This window comes from Chelonoidis abingdonii, chromosome 11, assembly GCF_003597395.2.
Source record: "Chelonoidis abingdonii isolate Lonesome George chromosome 11, CheloAbing_2.0, whole genome shotgun sequence".
In the NCBI taxonomy this organism is placed as follows: domain Eukaryota; kingdom Metazoa; phylum Chordata; order Testudines; family Testudinidae; genus Chelonoidis; species Chelonoidis abingdonii.
In genome coordinates this window covers 21,437,964-21,452,527 of record NC_133779.1, presented here as the reverse complement: position 1 = coordinate 21,452,527, position 14,564 = coordinate 21,437,964, and the positions used below count along the sequence as shown (strand labels likewise).

The window sequence follows — 14,564 nt, the reverse complement described above, 5'->3', positions numbered from 1 at the left end:
CGGGAAGCAGCCGCAGCCGTCCGGGCCCCGTCCAGGCTTCAGGCTGCCACGAGCCGCCGCCCTCCTCAGGCGCCTCGGGGCGGGGTCGCGGGCGAGGGGTGGCGGGGGCAGCTCCGGCTTCCGCCTCGCCGCCGCCATCCCGGACCCCGTGGTGCTCCGCTTGCCGCAGCCGCCGCTGCCAGACTGACCGGCTGAGGCCGCGAGGGGGAGCCTGCCCCAGCCAAGGGGGCGGGGCTGGAGCCCGGCCGGGGCCAATCAACGGGGAGGGGCGGAGCTCGCGGGTTGCCAGCCTCTGGCGCCTCGCGGGCCGCTCTGCTTGGCCAATCAGGCTTTTGGAGGGAGGGGCCTAATCCTACACAGCATCCCTGCCGCTCGGATGGGGCGAGGCCTCTGCATTGGCTCACCCAATCACAGCGCCTTAGCATGTAGGGGCGGGGCATCTAGGGCAATACAGCCAACCAACTATCAGGAGGCGGGCCGTATCAAGAGGTTAGCCAATCAAGTCGGGGAAAGGACACGTCCACTGCCTCGTCCCAGCCAATGGCAGTGTAGAAGGCGGGGCTAGCCTGTCTGTCGCAGTCAATCATACCTCACAGGCGGGGCTTGAGTTCTAGTATTGACCAATCACAAGGCGAGGTCGCTCCAAACTATTAGGTCAGAAGATGTGGGGAACGCCTCACCAGATTCAGCCAATTCCACTAGGAGAGACGGGGTCTTCGTACGATTGACAGCACATCTGCCAATCAGAACACGGCTCCGAAGGCACCTGCGTCACAAGGCGGCAACAGTTGAATGCGTGAACTGCCTGGTACGGGGGGGCGGAGCTGTTTCACCGGTCAGCCAATCACGTGCACGTTATGAGTGACGACTTGACTGGCCAGTCAGAGGGAGACTCCCTCCGGGCGGTGGAAAGGGGCCGAGAAACGAGAGTGACAGCCCTTCTGGCCAGTCAGAGCCCGAATCACCTCAGGGAAGGCGGGGTTGCGCTTAGCGAGAGACAGACCACGTGGCCAATCTGAGACAGACTCACGACGGGTGGGCGGGCTATGAGAAGAGACTGACAGCCCAACTAGTCAATAGCAAGAGACGATGATGTGAAAAAAGGGCGGGACCTAGTACTAAGCCACCATGACTATCTCAGGCCCAACCCCCTCTCGTGCGAGGCACCGGGGGAGAATCCTTCCCCTCTCGTGCGAGGCAGCTGGAGGAGGGCAATTGTTACCCTCTCGTGCGAGACAAGAGGGGGAGGGGAACACTTCCCCTCTTGTACGAGGCACCAGGGGAATCGTTCTCTCTCGTGCGAGGCACCTGACGGAAAGGGAAGCGTTCCCCTCTCGTCGGGCACTGACGGACGAAGGAAGCGTTCCTTTCGATGCGAGGCAGCCTGACGAAAGGAAGCGTTCCCTTCGTCGTGCGAGGACCTGACAAAGGAAGCGTTCCCTTCTCGTGCGAGCGCACGCTGCACGCGGGGAGCCAGCGCCGCCGAGCAGACGTACACTACTTTTCGGTACCCTCGTCGCTGCGGGGTCCGGTGGTGAACGTGGGGAGAGAAGAGGACGGCTGGCCTGGGGCTGCGCTGCGGTAGGGCGCAGGAAGCTGGCTTGGCACGCGGGGGGGGGAATGGGGTGAGGGAAACACCCACCGCTGAACCACACAGGACGAGACGCGTGGTCCTGCATCCGTGCTGCGACAGGGCGCGCTCAACGGACGTAACGCTGTGGGAGCGCCGTGTTTCGCGTCTCACAGGTCCGACAGGTCACTGCAATGAAAGGGCACGACCGCGTTCCCGCCCTGCGTCCAGCTGGCGACGGACATCTGGTGCACTTGGAGAGCTTGGCCCGAGAATGGGGGCCAGAGAGCGATTTACTGCCTCTCGGGCTGCTGGATGGGCCCGCGAGGCTGGTGAAAGAACTAGATGGGTGGGCACAAGGCCCGCACGTTGTGGTTCTCACCCTTCGTACCAGAGATCTGGCGTCACTTGGTGGGGCACCTGGAGGAAGGGGAGAGACATGTGTCCTCGCGCCGCTCTCGCGCCAGGACTGGCCTGACGGCAGGAAGCCGATTCCCGCTCTCGTGAGGAGGCACCACTGGGGAGCGGTGGAAGCGTTCCCTCTCGTCCCAGCATGCACTTCGTCAGGTGGGTGCGTCCGGCGGCGCCCCGCACGTCCTTCGCATTCAGCCTAACAATGCGCCCCTTTCAAGCCCTAGCTGAGGGCGGTGTCTAGTGGTCAGGGGGGGTATGACCCAGAGCAAGAGACCACTCAGAGGGTGGGCGAGTTCAGGGCCGACTAGTGGGAGCTACTGAGCTAGGTGGTGTAGGGCACCTGAGACACTGGCGTACAGCAGCCCGGCCCTTCGTGCCAATAGAGCTCAGCATGGGGCACTCTGCCATACGCAATCTCAGGCTCGGTCAGCTCCCAGATCCCTGTAGAGGATTTATGCTCCCCTTGTGCGAATCGCTCCCCTTCCCAGTGGCGGCGCTGCCTACGTGCGCAGCGCCCATCGGGATCGGGCCCTTCGTGGCATAGAAGCCAGCCCCGCTTCCATCTGTTGCGACGTCCGCCAGCCTCCTTCATGAACCGCGTTGGGGGGCCCTAGCCTATGAGGGCCACCTGCCCTCGTAGTTCAAAGTGCGCAGCACACAGGTCCTGCCGCCGATGCGGTTACGTCAAGCCTCCGTCAGCTCGCGTTATTGACGGGTCTCTGGCCAGGAAAGCGAGGCCCCTGGACTCCCTTCGTCTAAGCCCGGGTCATCCTGTCCTGGGCTTGCGGCCTTGCTAGGGCAGCTGCTGTCTAGGCGTGAAACACGAGCCCTGGCCTCCTCCGAGTCAACGCTGGGCACTGGCCCTTCACTCATGGCTAAGGGCACCCGTAGCCTCAGGCCCAGCGAGTGGCCCGGCGTCGCCGCGTTCACTGGTGTGGAGGGCGCGGTTGTGGCTTTGCCCGGCATCCTTGGCTGAGGTGCCTACCCCTCGCGCTTCGTTGTGCGCCGCCCGATGCCCTCCCGGCTGAGTTGAGCCTTCCGCTCACGTGTGGGCAGTCTGTGCGCTCCGTGTGAGCACCCTGCGCCCATGGCTCAACTGTAGTAGAAGAGCGAAGCGACCTCCTTCGCGTGAGCCCGCCGCGCCGCCTGCGCCTCCCTTCTGTGCCCTGGCGTGCAGCGCTCCACTACCCTCGTGCGAGCGGCGATTCTCGTGGGGCGGCTTGAGGCAGGACCGCGTCCAAATCGTCGCTTGTGCACCAAAGGCCCGCCGCCGAGCCGGCCCGTGGCCAGAGGTCACAAGTGGTGCGGATAGTTAGACTGAACAGGTGATGAGGCGGCCTCTGTGCTTCTCAAAGGGGTGCTGGCGGCCAGCCAGGCATGCCCCGGCAGCGGGGCCTCTACCTGGCGCGAGCTGCCCGGGTACCCTTCAGCAGTCAGAGGCCGGCGCGGGCAGCGACACTGTGCCGAGCTGCTCACGGCAGCAGAGGGACCGGCCGCCAGAGTCGGTCACATGGCGCGCTGTGGGCTCATGTCGCAATGCTCGCGCCTAGTGCGAGGGCGAGGCATGGGGCCGAGGCTCTCCGGAGGCAGTCACGAGATTGTGGGGGCGCCAGTGGGCATCCACGATTCTCCCGGCATGGGCAGGACGCAGCGGGCGGAGAGCGGATGTGATCCAGCTCGCGGCGGCCCGGAGAGGTGCACTCACAGGGTTTTGTTTCGAGCGGCACATGCCGTCGAGAGCGCTGTGCTCCAGCAGCGGCGTCGCGAGCCCGAGGTCCCCACAGTGTGTGCTATTGGGACCGCAGGGCCCAATATATAGGGGCCCCTGGCACGTACTATGGGATGCGGAGCAACTGCCCCAGGTACAGCGGGTATAAGAGGCGCCGGCCCTTGTGTATATGCGACCACCCTCCGACCTGGTATAGGCCTTCTGGTGATCACAGAGATGGAGCCATAGCTACCTCCCGGTATAGGGCCCTCTGGTCTATAGTGCGAGAAGCGCCTCAGCCACCCCGGACTGCAGGGCCGGACCCGAGAGGCCCTCTGGGCATATACACCCTCCGCCGGTATGGCCCTCTGAGACAGCCGTCCCGGGTAGTATACAGGGCTGCGGGCGTATTGGCTGTTGCTCCATAGATGAGCAGGCCGCTGCGCCGCAGGCGAGTCACAGTGTATTAGGTCCGCGGCTGGGGTGTGGGGCAGTCCCAGAGCTTACACCAGCGAGCGAGGGCCCGCGACCCGATGGGTCCATGGTATATGGGCGCCTGTGGGCAGCGGCCCAGCGCCTCTCAGCGGGGCGGCCGGCCCGAGCTATACGGGTCCAGTAGGGCTGCTTAGCCTGGGCCGATCGCCGCCTCAGGGCTAGCAGGTCTGGCGCCGACCCCCCAGTGGCTTTCACAGTGTGGGGGCCTGTGTGATGTAGCCTGGGCACGTGACTCTCACACTAACGTGCGTCCAGGCAGCGGGTTTGGGGAGGTATCCGGCCGCGGGGTCATCGAGGTGGGGCGGCTAGTGTAGCCCCCAGGGGCAGGCTCAGCCCGCACGGCTGCCCGCGGGCTGCGCCACGCCCGCCAGGCCAGCTCCACAGTCTGGCACTGTTGCCGCGGGCGGGCTGCAGTGCCGGCACGCGGGGCCGGCACCGAGTCACAGTGGGCTGCTGTGGGGTAGAGCAGAGTCTTAGGCGGTGCTGTGAGAGTCAGGTGCGCCCTGGGGCGAGTCACGTAGGTGGGCCGAGTAGTACTGCGGCGCAAAGGGGTTGGGAGCTCAAGAGCGTCAGGGGGTTAGGCGGCGTTGGGCGTCGTTTGAGGGGGCCCTGAGTGAGGCGGTGGCGGGGATCGGAGTATGCAAGGGGGCCCTCTGTGCGTATGGGCGCGGCCGGAGTGGGCACTCGAGCTGGGGCAGCGTTGGGCCTGATGCCCCTAGCGGGTTGGACGCCCTCCGAGAAGCTGTCGGCTGGTGTGGGGGCTCGTGATATCCAGTGTTCCCGTGCGCCACGCGGCGGTCAGCCATCCAGCGGCTCTCCCCCTACCGTTCACTCGACTCCGCCACTGAACCTCTGTGCTCCGCTCTCCCACGCATCCCTCCACCCCACACCTGCCACGAGCCTGTGGCTCTTGATGTGGCCGGCACTTGTTGTCCACCCACCGCCCCAATGGGCGATGCCGGCCAGCACCCCGTAGGTTGCCATGTAGGGGCGCTGTCGCGATTCACCCCCTCAGTGCTGGGAGCACACTGCTGCTCATGCGCGACAGGGCCCGGCCCGTGATGCCTCAACAGTTGGCAGCCCGTGTGGCCGCAGTGCTCACCACGCGCAGGAGGGCCCCGGTCCGAGGTCCTAGCTGGCGCGCTAATGGGGCCCGGGCCGCAGGAGGGCCCGCGAGTCCAGTGGGGTCGTGGGGCCACGCTGGCTCCGCCGCAGGGCCGTGCCGGGGTCGTGCGATCTGCCGCCTCCTGGCGCCTGGCGTGGCCTGGTGCAGGCGGTCGGCCCGGAGTCTCCGGGGGCCGTGTGGGGCATGCTCAGGCAGTGGGGCGGCCGAGTCACATGGGCGCTAGGAGCGCTCGGGGCAGCAGCGTTTCAGGCCGAGCTGCCGCAGGGTGGATTCATCCTCTGGGCCCGGCCGGTCTCCACGATGTGGCGACGCTTCTCTAGGTCGCGGCACGCGCTAAATCAGGCCTCGGATGCCACGGGGCGGTCGGCCCCCCGAGCCTTCAAGTGGGGCAGGCCGCTCCAGCCATGCAGACGTTGCTTGTCGCAGCGACCGGCCCACGCAGGTGCCACCCGGCCTTGCCGGTAGGACCGCGACGCCGCGGCCCGCATGCCCGCCACGTCCAGCCTCCCGGGAAAGTGGCTCTGTGAGCTGGCGCCGCGCATCCGCCCCCTGTGGCTGTCACACTGAGCCTGATGCACAGCGGTAGCAGCGAAGGCGATGTCTGCGACCTCGGTCCTGAGTCACAGTTTTTCTTGGGGTCAGCTTGTAGTAGTAGTGGGCAGCGCGCCAGCAGCAGCGGCCTGGCGCGCTGACTTAGGGCCGTGGCAGGGCGGGTCACTGTGGCGCGTGGATGGCTGGTCAGGCCCGGCGGAGCAGGGGCCATCGGCCGAGGTCACAGGGCGCCTTAGGGATCGACGCCGGGTAACTGTGGAGCTCGGCCAGCGTGCAGGAGGGCACCTAGCGTCCCGCCTGTTGGCACTAGCCCCCACAGCAGGCCGCCTCCCCCCAGTCGCTGAACCATCGCCGCGCGGGTTCGTCGGATCCGTGTCTGCGACAGGACGTGTGCTCCAGGACGAAAGCTCGTGGCTTCCCCCTGGCTGTTAGGCTCTGTAGAGCGTCGTGGTCCCCCTTGGCCGGTGGGCGGCTCGGGCCTCAAGGGGCTCAGGCAGGATGCCGATGTCCGGGAGCTGGCGTGCGGGAAGGCCGGTGACTGGGCCGAGGGCGCCGGCAGGTGTGGCGCTGCAGCTGTACTGCCCAGTGGTGGAGCGCGGGTGCCGGGCCGCGGGCAGGGTGGGCGACCGACGCACCGGTCTGAGCGCGCAGAGATGCGCAGCTGCCAGCGCGGCTCCCGGCCCTGCTCGAGGGCGTCGAAGCCATGGGGGTGAGTGCAGGGGGGGCGCGCTGGGGGTGCATGGACCGCAGTGCTCGAGCACTGAGGGGTGGGATGGGTCTAGCAGGGTTGCGGGAGGCAGGGGGTGGGGTGGAGGGCTCAGCAGGGGGCTCTGTGGGGCAGGTGTGGGGTGGAGGGATGCTGTGGGGAGGCGGGAGGCACAGAGGGTTCAGTGGGGCAGGTGGATGGAGACGTATGGGGCTGACAGGTGGCCATGGGATGGATGCTTAGCACCTTGGGGTGGGGGGCACAGGCCCCACCCCTGACTCAGCCCCACCCCTTCCCTGCCCTGCCCCCCACAGGCCAAGCGCCCGCGCTGCAGCCAGGGGCTGGTGGGCACTGAGGGCAGGGTGGACCTGGGGGGCTCAGCCCCCATCCTGCACCTCCCCCCAGAACTGGTGAGTCAGCACACAGGGCAGACTGGGGGGCTAGACCCATCGGGGTGTCCGTATAGCCCAGAGGGCCCTATACCCAGGGGGGTGTCTGTGTAGCCCAGAGGGCCCTATACCTGCGGGCCTGGGTCCATATAGCCCAGAGGGTCCTATACCCGGGAAGGCTGGGTCCATCCCAGAGGGCCCTATACCCGGGGAGGGTGTCCATATAGCCCAGAGGGCCCTATATCCGGGGTGGGTTCCATATAGACCAGAGGGCCCTATACCCGGGGAGGCTGGGTCCATCCCAGAAGGCCCTATACCCAGGGGAGGGTGTCCATATAGCACAGAGGGCCCTATACCCGAGGGGGGTGTCCGTATAGCCCAGGGGGCCCTATATATGGGGCCTGGGTCCGTATAGCCCAGAGGGCCTTACGCTGGGCGTCACTCTGGGTGTCCTGCCCCCTCCTCTCTCCCCGCAGCTGGATCACATCGTCTCCTTCCTGCCAGTGCGGGACGTGGTGGCCCTGGGCCAGACGTGCCACTACCTGCGCCAGGCGTGCGACAGCGAGGGCGTCTGGCGCCGGGTGTGCCGCCGGCTCTGCCCGCGGCTCCGCCAGGAGGGCATGGCCGGCGCCCGCCCCTGGAAAAGAGCCGCCATCCTCAACTGTCAGTACCGGCCACCGTGGGGCGGGGCTTGCACAAGGAAGGGGTGCTGCTTCGCACGAGGGAGGGAGGGGCTCGCACGAGGAAGGGAGGGCAGGGGCGGGGCTCACGCGAAGGAGGGTGCTGCTTCATACTAGTGAGAGGCAGGGCTCACACGAGGCAGGGCAGGCTCACACGAGGGAGGATGGGGCTCACACAAGGGAGGGGTGGGTCTCACCCCAGGATGGGGCAAGACTCTCACAAGGGAGGGTGGGGCTTGCATGAGGGAGGGTGCCGCTTTGCACGAGGGAGGGGTGGGTTTCACACAGTGAGGGCTGTCAAGAGGGAGGACGGGGCTTCACGAGGGAGGGGGCTTCACGAGGAATCTCATAAGGGAGGCTGAGACTCGCACATGGGAGGGTGCTGCTTTGCACGAGGGCAGGGCAGGGCTTTCATAAGGGAGGCTGGGACTCGCACGAGGGAGGGTGCTGCTTTGCACGAGGGCAGGGCAGGGCTTGCAAGGGGCAGGGCTCGCACAAGGGAGGGGCAAATCTCATAAGGGAGTCTGGGACTCGCACGAGGGAGGGTGCTGCTTTGCACGAAGGGCGGGGCTTACGCAGTGTCTACCCCACGCTGATCCCACCCCCTGATTTTGTCCCCCCCCGCCCCAGACACCAAGGGCCTGTACTTCCAGACCTTCGGGGGCCGCCGGCGCTACCTGAGCAAGTCGGTGGCCCCGCTGCTGTCCCACGGCTACCGCAAGTTCCTGCCCACCAAGGAGCACGTCTTTGTCCTGGACCACGGCGGGACCCTCTTCTTCCTCCGCAACGCCCTGGTGTCCTCGGCCCCGGGCCACCTCCAGTGGAAACGGGCCTGCCGCTGCGTGGCGCTGTGCCGGAACGCCAAGGACGTGAGCGCCCCCCCGGTCGCCCGCCGCTGGTGGCAGCGGTGGGGTGGTTCTCAACCCCATTCCCCGCCCCCCCCCGTGGCCAGCCAGTCCTGCGCCCACAGCGGCACCGTCCCTTTCCCCCCCGCAGTTCACCACGGACCCCCGCAGCGACGCGGGGTACCGGAAGTACGTGTACGTGCTGGCGGCGCGGGAGCCAGCGGCGGGCGCCGGGCGGGCGTGCGACTGCGTGGAGGTCTATCTCCAGTCCAGCGGGCAGCGGGTCTTCAAGATGACGTTCCACGCCGCCATGCGGTTCCGGCAGCTGGTGCTGGTGGGGCAGGAGACGGAGCGGGCGCTGCTGCTGCTGACAGGTGCCCGCTGGGCGCGGGGGGCTCCCCATAGCCAAGGGCTGGGGATGGGGGGCAGGAGATGGAGCGGGCAGTGTGTGGGGGGGGGTTTCCTCTGGTTATGTGGCATGTGAGTCTTACTGTCCTAGACTAATACTGGGTGTGCCTCAGTTTCCCCGTGTGCTGCAGCAATACTCTGGTAGTTGGAATTCGTCACAAGGGGGCGCCCCATAGCCAAGGGGGCAGGAGATGGGGGAGCTGTGGGGCTGGGAGGTGTCCCCGATTCCCCACCCCCCCGGTGCCTGCCCTGACCCCCCGTCTCTTGGCAGAGGAAGGGAAGATTTACAGCCTGCTGGTGAACGAGACGCAGCTGGACCAGCCGCGCTCCTACACGGTCCAGCTCGCCCTGCGCAAGGTGTCCCGGTGCCTGCCCCACCTCGCCGTGCGCGCCATGACCTCCAACCAGAGCAGTGCCGCCTTCCTCACCGGTATGGGGCCTCCGTGGGGCACCCCCCTGCCCCCCACATACCCCTCCTCCCATCCCCCAGCCCCCTACGTACCCCTCCTCCTGTCCCGCAGCCCCACCTCGCCGTGTGCGCCATGACCTCTACCAAGAGCAGAGCGACGTGCTTCACCGCGCTCTGCAGTCTGTGCCGCCTTCCTCAGCGCGGTATGGGCCTCCGTGGGGCCACCCCCTGCCCCCCACATACCCTCCTCCCATCCCCCAGCCCCACCACGTACCCCTCCTCCTGTCCCGCAGCCCCACCATGCCTGCGCGCCATGACCTCCATCCGAGCAGTGCCGCTTCCTCACCGGTATGGGCCTCCGTGGGGCACCCCATGACCCCAATACCCCTCACTCCCATCCCCAGACCCCACGTACCCTCCTCCTGCCCGCAGCCCACCTCGCCGTGCGGCATGACCTCCAACCAGAGCAGTGCCGCCTTCCCTCACCGGTACGGCCCCCAGCCCCCAACCCATCAAGGCCCCTGCGTGGCAACGACCCCAGCCCACAGCCCCCATGCAGTGTGACGCCTCAGCCTGCAGCCCCCTGACTGCCCATATCCCACCACCCCCCCCCCCATGCATAGTGTTACCCTCAGCTCCCAACCCACAGCCCCCTGCGTGGCGCGACCGCCCAGCCACAGCCCCCCAGCAGTGTGACCCTCATCCTGCAGCCTCCGACTGGCAAATATCCAGTGCCCGTAGCCCCCACGCAACGTGATCCCCAGCCTTGCAGCCCCCGACATGCCATATCCAACCCAAGCTCCCCTGGGTAAGTAGGACCCCCACTGCAGCCCCAAGTGCCCTCACTCCCGACCCAACCCCCCGCTTTGATTTGACACTGCCCCCCGCGCACCCCTGCTGTGACCCCTTCCCAGACAAGGGGGCCGTGATTTCCGAGGTCACGCGCCGGGGTCTATCGCGACCTTTCTTCGGGACCCTTCCGCCTTCGATCCCCCTGAGTCTGCAGATGCCGCTGGACCCCTGGCGCCTGCCTGCCAAGGTAGCTGGGGGATTCGGGGCCAGTCGGGCCCAGATTTTGGGGTGAAAGGTTGTTCTGAAGGAAGACACCAGGAATGGGGGATGGGTCCGGGCCCTGTTGGTGGGGGCAGGGACGGGGCGGTGAACCTTGCCCGGGCGCCCTCTGACCCCTGCCCTGCACCCAGTTCCTGCTCCTGCGGCCCTCGTGCTACACCACCTGGGGCTGCTGGACGAGTTCGGGCGCCTCTTCATGCAGGGGAGCAACCGGTACGGGCACGCGGACCGGGGATCAAATGATCGACCGCGGGGAAGCCCACAACTGGTGAGAGCCCCCGGCCCCGGGGCCCCATCTTCATCTGCCCCCTCTGGGCCCCCCGGACCCTCATCCTGCACCCCTCTGGGAACCCCGCCGGACCTATCCTGCCTCCCCCTGTCCGCGGCCCCCACTGCACCCCTCTGGCCCCCGGGCCCCACAATCCTGCACCCCTCAGCAGCCCCCGGGCCCCCCATCCTGCCCCCTCTGGGCCCCCCGGGCCCTCCATCCTGGACCCCTTTGGACCCTCCATCCGCCCCCTCTGGTCCCCCCGGAGCCCCCATCCTGCACCGCTCAGCACCCCTGTGGGTCCCCATCCTGCCCCCCTCCTGGGACCCCCCGGCCCCATCCTTGCCACCTCCGGGGCCCCCCGGAACCTTCATTGCCCTCCTCCGGGCCCCTCATCCTGCACCCCTCTGGGCCCCCATCCTGCACCCTCCATCCTGGCACCCGTCAGCACCCCCGGAGCCCCCATCCTGCACCCCTCTGGACCCCCCCTGGCTCCCATCCTGCCCCCTCTCGGTTCTCCCGAGGCCCGCCATTCCTGCATCGTCAGCAAACCCCCGTGGAGCCCCATCCTGCACCCCCATCCTGCACCCCTACTGGGCACCCAAACAGGCCCCCCATTCTGCACCCCCATCTGGCACCCCTCCCTGCCCCCATCCTGCACCCCATCCTCACCCCTCAGCACCCCCCCAGTCCATCCATCCTGCAACCCCTCTTCACCCCAGAGGCCTCGCCGTCCCCCCATCCCTGCCCCACTCCGCACCCCCTCGGAGCCTCCAAGCCCCCTCATTCCTGAACCCCTCCAGGCCCTCCCTCCCCATCATGCACCCGCCTCTGACCCCCTGTACCCCCAGACCCTTCCAACCTGCATCCCCTCCACACACACACTGGAGGCCCCTCGGCCCCCCGATCCTGAACCCATCCAGGCCCCCTGACCCCCTACAGAGCTTCCCAGACTCCAGAGCCCCCCCAAAGCCCCGTCAGAGCCCCCACAACACCCCCAGACCCCTGCGCCCCCCCATCCTGCACTCGCTCTGGGCCTCACTGGACCCATCCTGCGCCCCCGGCCCCCGCATCCTGCACCGAGCTCCGCTCAGCCCTCCCAGCTCCTGACCCCTCAGAGCCCCCCAGGAGCCGCCGTCCTCGTGCCTGCCCGAGCCCCCTCAGAACTCCTCAGGCCCCAAAGCCCCTGCAGTCCCCCAGAGCCCCTCTGTGGACCCCAGAAGACCCCTCCATGCCCATCCCCTGGTTGCTCGCATAGGTCCTCTGGGCCCCCCAGACTCCAGCACCCCGGCCCCCATTAGGCCCTCTGCCCACCCTGGAAGCCCCCATAGTCCCCGTAGTGCCTCCAAGAACCCACCAATGCCCAGACCCCCACCACATCTAGGGGCTTCGAGCATCCCCCATTCCCAGACACCCCCAAAACTCCGACTACTCCGCTCCCCCATCTCGGGCCCCCCCATGACTTGGCATCTCCCCGCCCGCCTTGGCAGTTCACGGCCTCAAGTGCCCCCCATGGACGTCTGGCGGCCTTGAACCACTCGTGGCCCTGCTGCGGAGCCGGATCTGGGCCAGGGCTGTGCTGGGCTGCGGCGTAATGGGTCGGGGGCGGCGCCCGGCTGGCCAAGGGCAGCGCACTTCGTCAAGCTGCAGGTCAAGGTGAGAGCCGCCCCGCCCCAGAGTTCAGCTGCATCGCGGGGGCCAGTAGCTGCACCAAACACCGCCCCACCCAGAGTCGCCACTACTGGGGAAGACAGAGCCTGGCACCACAGCCACCCCCCATGCCAGAGTCAGCCACATTGGGGGACAGAGCCTGGCACACAACAGCCGCCCCACCCAGAGTCAGCCGCATCGGGGGGGGAGGGCAGAGCCCTGGCACAACAGCCGTCCCCAGCCCCTCGAGTCAAAGCCGCATTCGGGGGGCAGAGGCCTGGCACCAACACCTGCCCCCCCCGAGTCAGCCTGCATCGGGAGGGAGAGGCAAGAGCCTGCACCACACAGCCGCCCCACCCTGAGTCAGCACATCGGGGGGCAGACCTGGCACCAACAAGCCGCCCACCCGAGTAGCGGCATCGGAGGAGGGAGGGGCTATGAGCCTGTCACCAACAGCCGCCCCGACCCCGAGTCAGCCGCATCGGGGGGGCGAGCTGGCACCAACAGCTGCCCTGCCCAGACGTCAGCCGCATCTGGGGGGGCAGAGCTGGCACAACAGCCGCCCCACCCCGAGTCAGCCACATCGGGGGGAGCAGACCTAGCACAACAGACCGCCCCACCCCCGAGTCAGCCACAGCGGGGGGGAGCAGAGCCTGGCACCAACAAGCCGCCACACCCACAGAGTACAGCTGCATCGGGGGGGGCGAACCTGGCACCAACAGCTTGCCCCGCCCCAGAGGTGGTGCGCATCTCATCCAGCCGCGGGCGAGGGGTCCCTGGGATACCGGCGCCCCCGCCCAGATGATGGCGTCATCTCAGGGCCGGGTGAGGGGTCCCTGGGTGTCACGGATTCCGGGCGACGCTCTGGAACTTGCTCCCACGAAGCCAGGCAGGAACTTTGGGGAGCTCCTCTCCCGGTGAGCAGACTTGTTCAGGCAGAAAGCTCACACGGCTTCACCTCCTGGTCTCTTCCTTGGAAGCCATTCGCATCCTCTGCCCCTCCGGCGCTTCCCACAGCCGAGCCCACCCGCGCGAGGTCCTGGGGAAGCCACAGGTTCTGCACCCCCACTTTGCAGTCAGACGTGACTCTCCAGCCAGCAAAACAGAGGTTTATTCAATGGACAGGAAAACAGACTCTAAAACAGAGCTTGTAGCATACAGCGAAAAGAGCCCCTCGGCCGGTCCGTTCTGGGGCAGGGAGCACAGACCCTAGGTCCTGCCCTTTCACTCCTTGTCCGCCAGGCAGCTCCAGACTAACCACCCCGCCAGCCCTCTCCTCTCTGCTCAGCTCCTTTCCCGGGCCAGGAGGTCACCTGATCCCTTTGTCTCCAACACCTCGCTGATGCAACTTGCAGGGGAGGGCTCCAGGCCATCAGTTCTGAGAGACAGAGTGGCCCGGCATTAGGTGCAGCTGGCCCCTTACCTGCTGCACAATACACACCTTATCCACCACCTAGATACTTAAGAACTGCCTAGGGGAACACTGAGGCCACCAACACAGTGTTCAGAAGCAACATTAGAACGTCCCAGTTTCGTCACATCTAGGTTAACTGGCCGCCCCGGCCCCAGAGGTGGGCGCTAATCTCAGCGCCGGGGCGAGGGGTCCTGGGTAAACCGGTGCCCTGCCTCAGAGGTGCGTCATTCTCAGCGCTGGGCTAGGGGTCTGGGTAACTGGGCCGCCCGCCCCAGAGGTGGCTGCATCTCAGCGCCGTGGCAAGGGGTCCCCGGGTAACGGCCGCGCCCGCCCCAGAGGTGGCGCATTCTCAGCGCCGGGCGAGGGTCCTGGGTAATCTGGATGCCCTGCCCACAGCCAGCCGCATTACCTCCCTCTCTCCCACTTCCCTGGCAAGTGCCCGCTCTGCGCAGCAGCCTCTGCTCCACCCGCGAGGCCTCTATCTGCTTGTCCAGCCACGACATCGATGGGGGCCGGCCTACCGCGAGCTGCCCCACCAGCCGGGTGCCCCCCGCCCGGAGAGCCCGGGGCGCCAGTGCCTGCGAGCAGTACCTGCAGCCAGCTGCAGGGCTGCCCCACGCTGTCGGCGGGCTGGCCAAGGTGAGGGAGGCCGTGGGGCTCTGCCCTGCCCTTTGGCCAGAAGGACTTTCTGTGGAGGCGTGGAGCTCAATCGGTGCTTTCGGCCCGGCCCTGCAGCCCCCCCTGCCTGCAGCTAGCGGGTCCCCGAATCCCCCCCGCCCCTGTTCCCCAGGACGGGGCCCTGAGTCCCCCGATCATATGGACCATGATTGACAGAGCACAATGCTACAATTGGAATTAA

The 14,564-nt window shown here is 67.4% G+C and overlaps 1 protein-coding gene across 1 annotated transcript; it reads left to right on the top strand.

Moving 5' to 3' along the window:
- The first annotated feature begins 3,494 nt into the window (after positions 1–3,494).
- On the top strand, positions 3,495–14,564 carry FBXO24 (F-box protein 24). The gene is given in 15 exon segments (XM_075070625.1): positions 3,495–3,651; positions 6,298–6,440; positions 6,886–6,981; positions 7,437–7,623; positions 8,271–8,509; positions 8,637–8,859; positions 9,165–9,336; positions 9,707–9,790; positions 10,217–10,341; positions 10,505–10,654; positions 12,132–12,248; positions 12,251–12,297; positions 14,142–14,154; positions 14,157–14,344; positions 14,496–14,564. Coding segments are annotated over 15 exon segments (2,010 nt in total).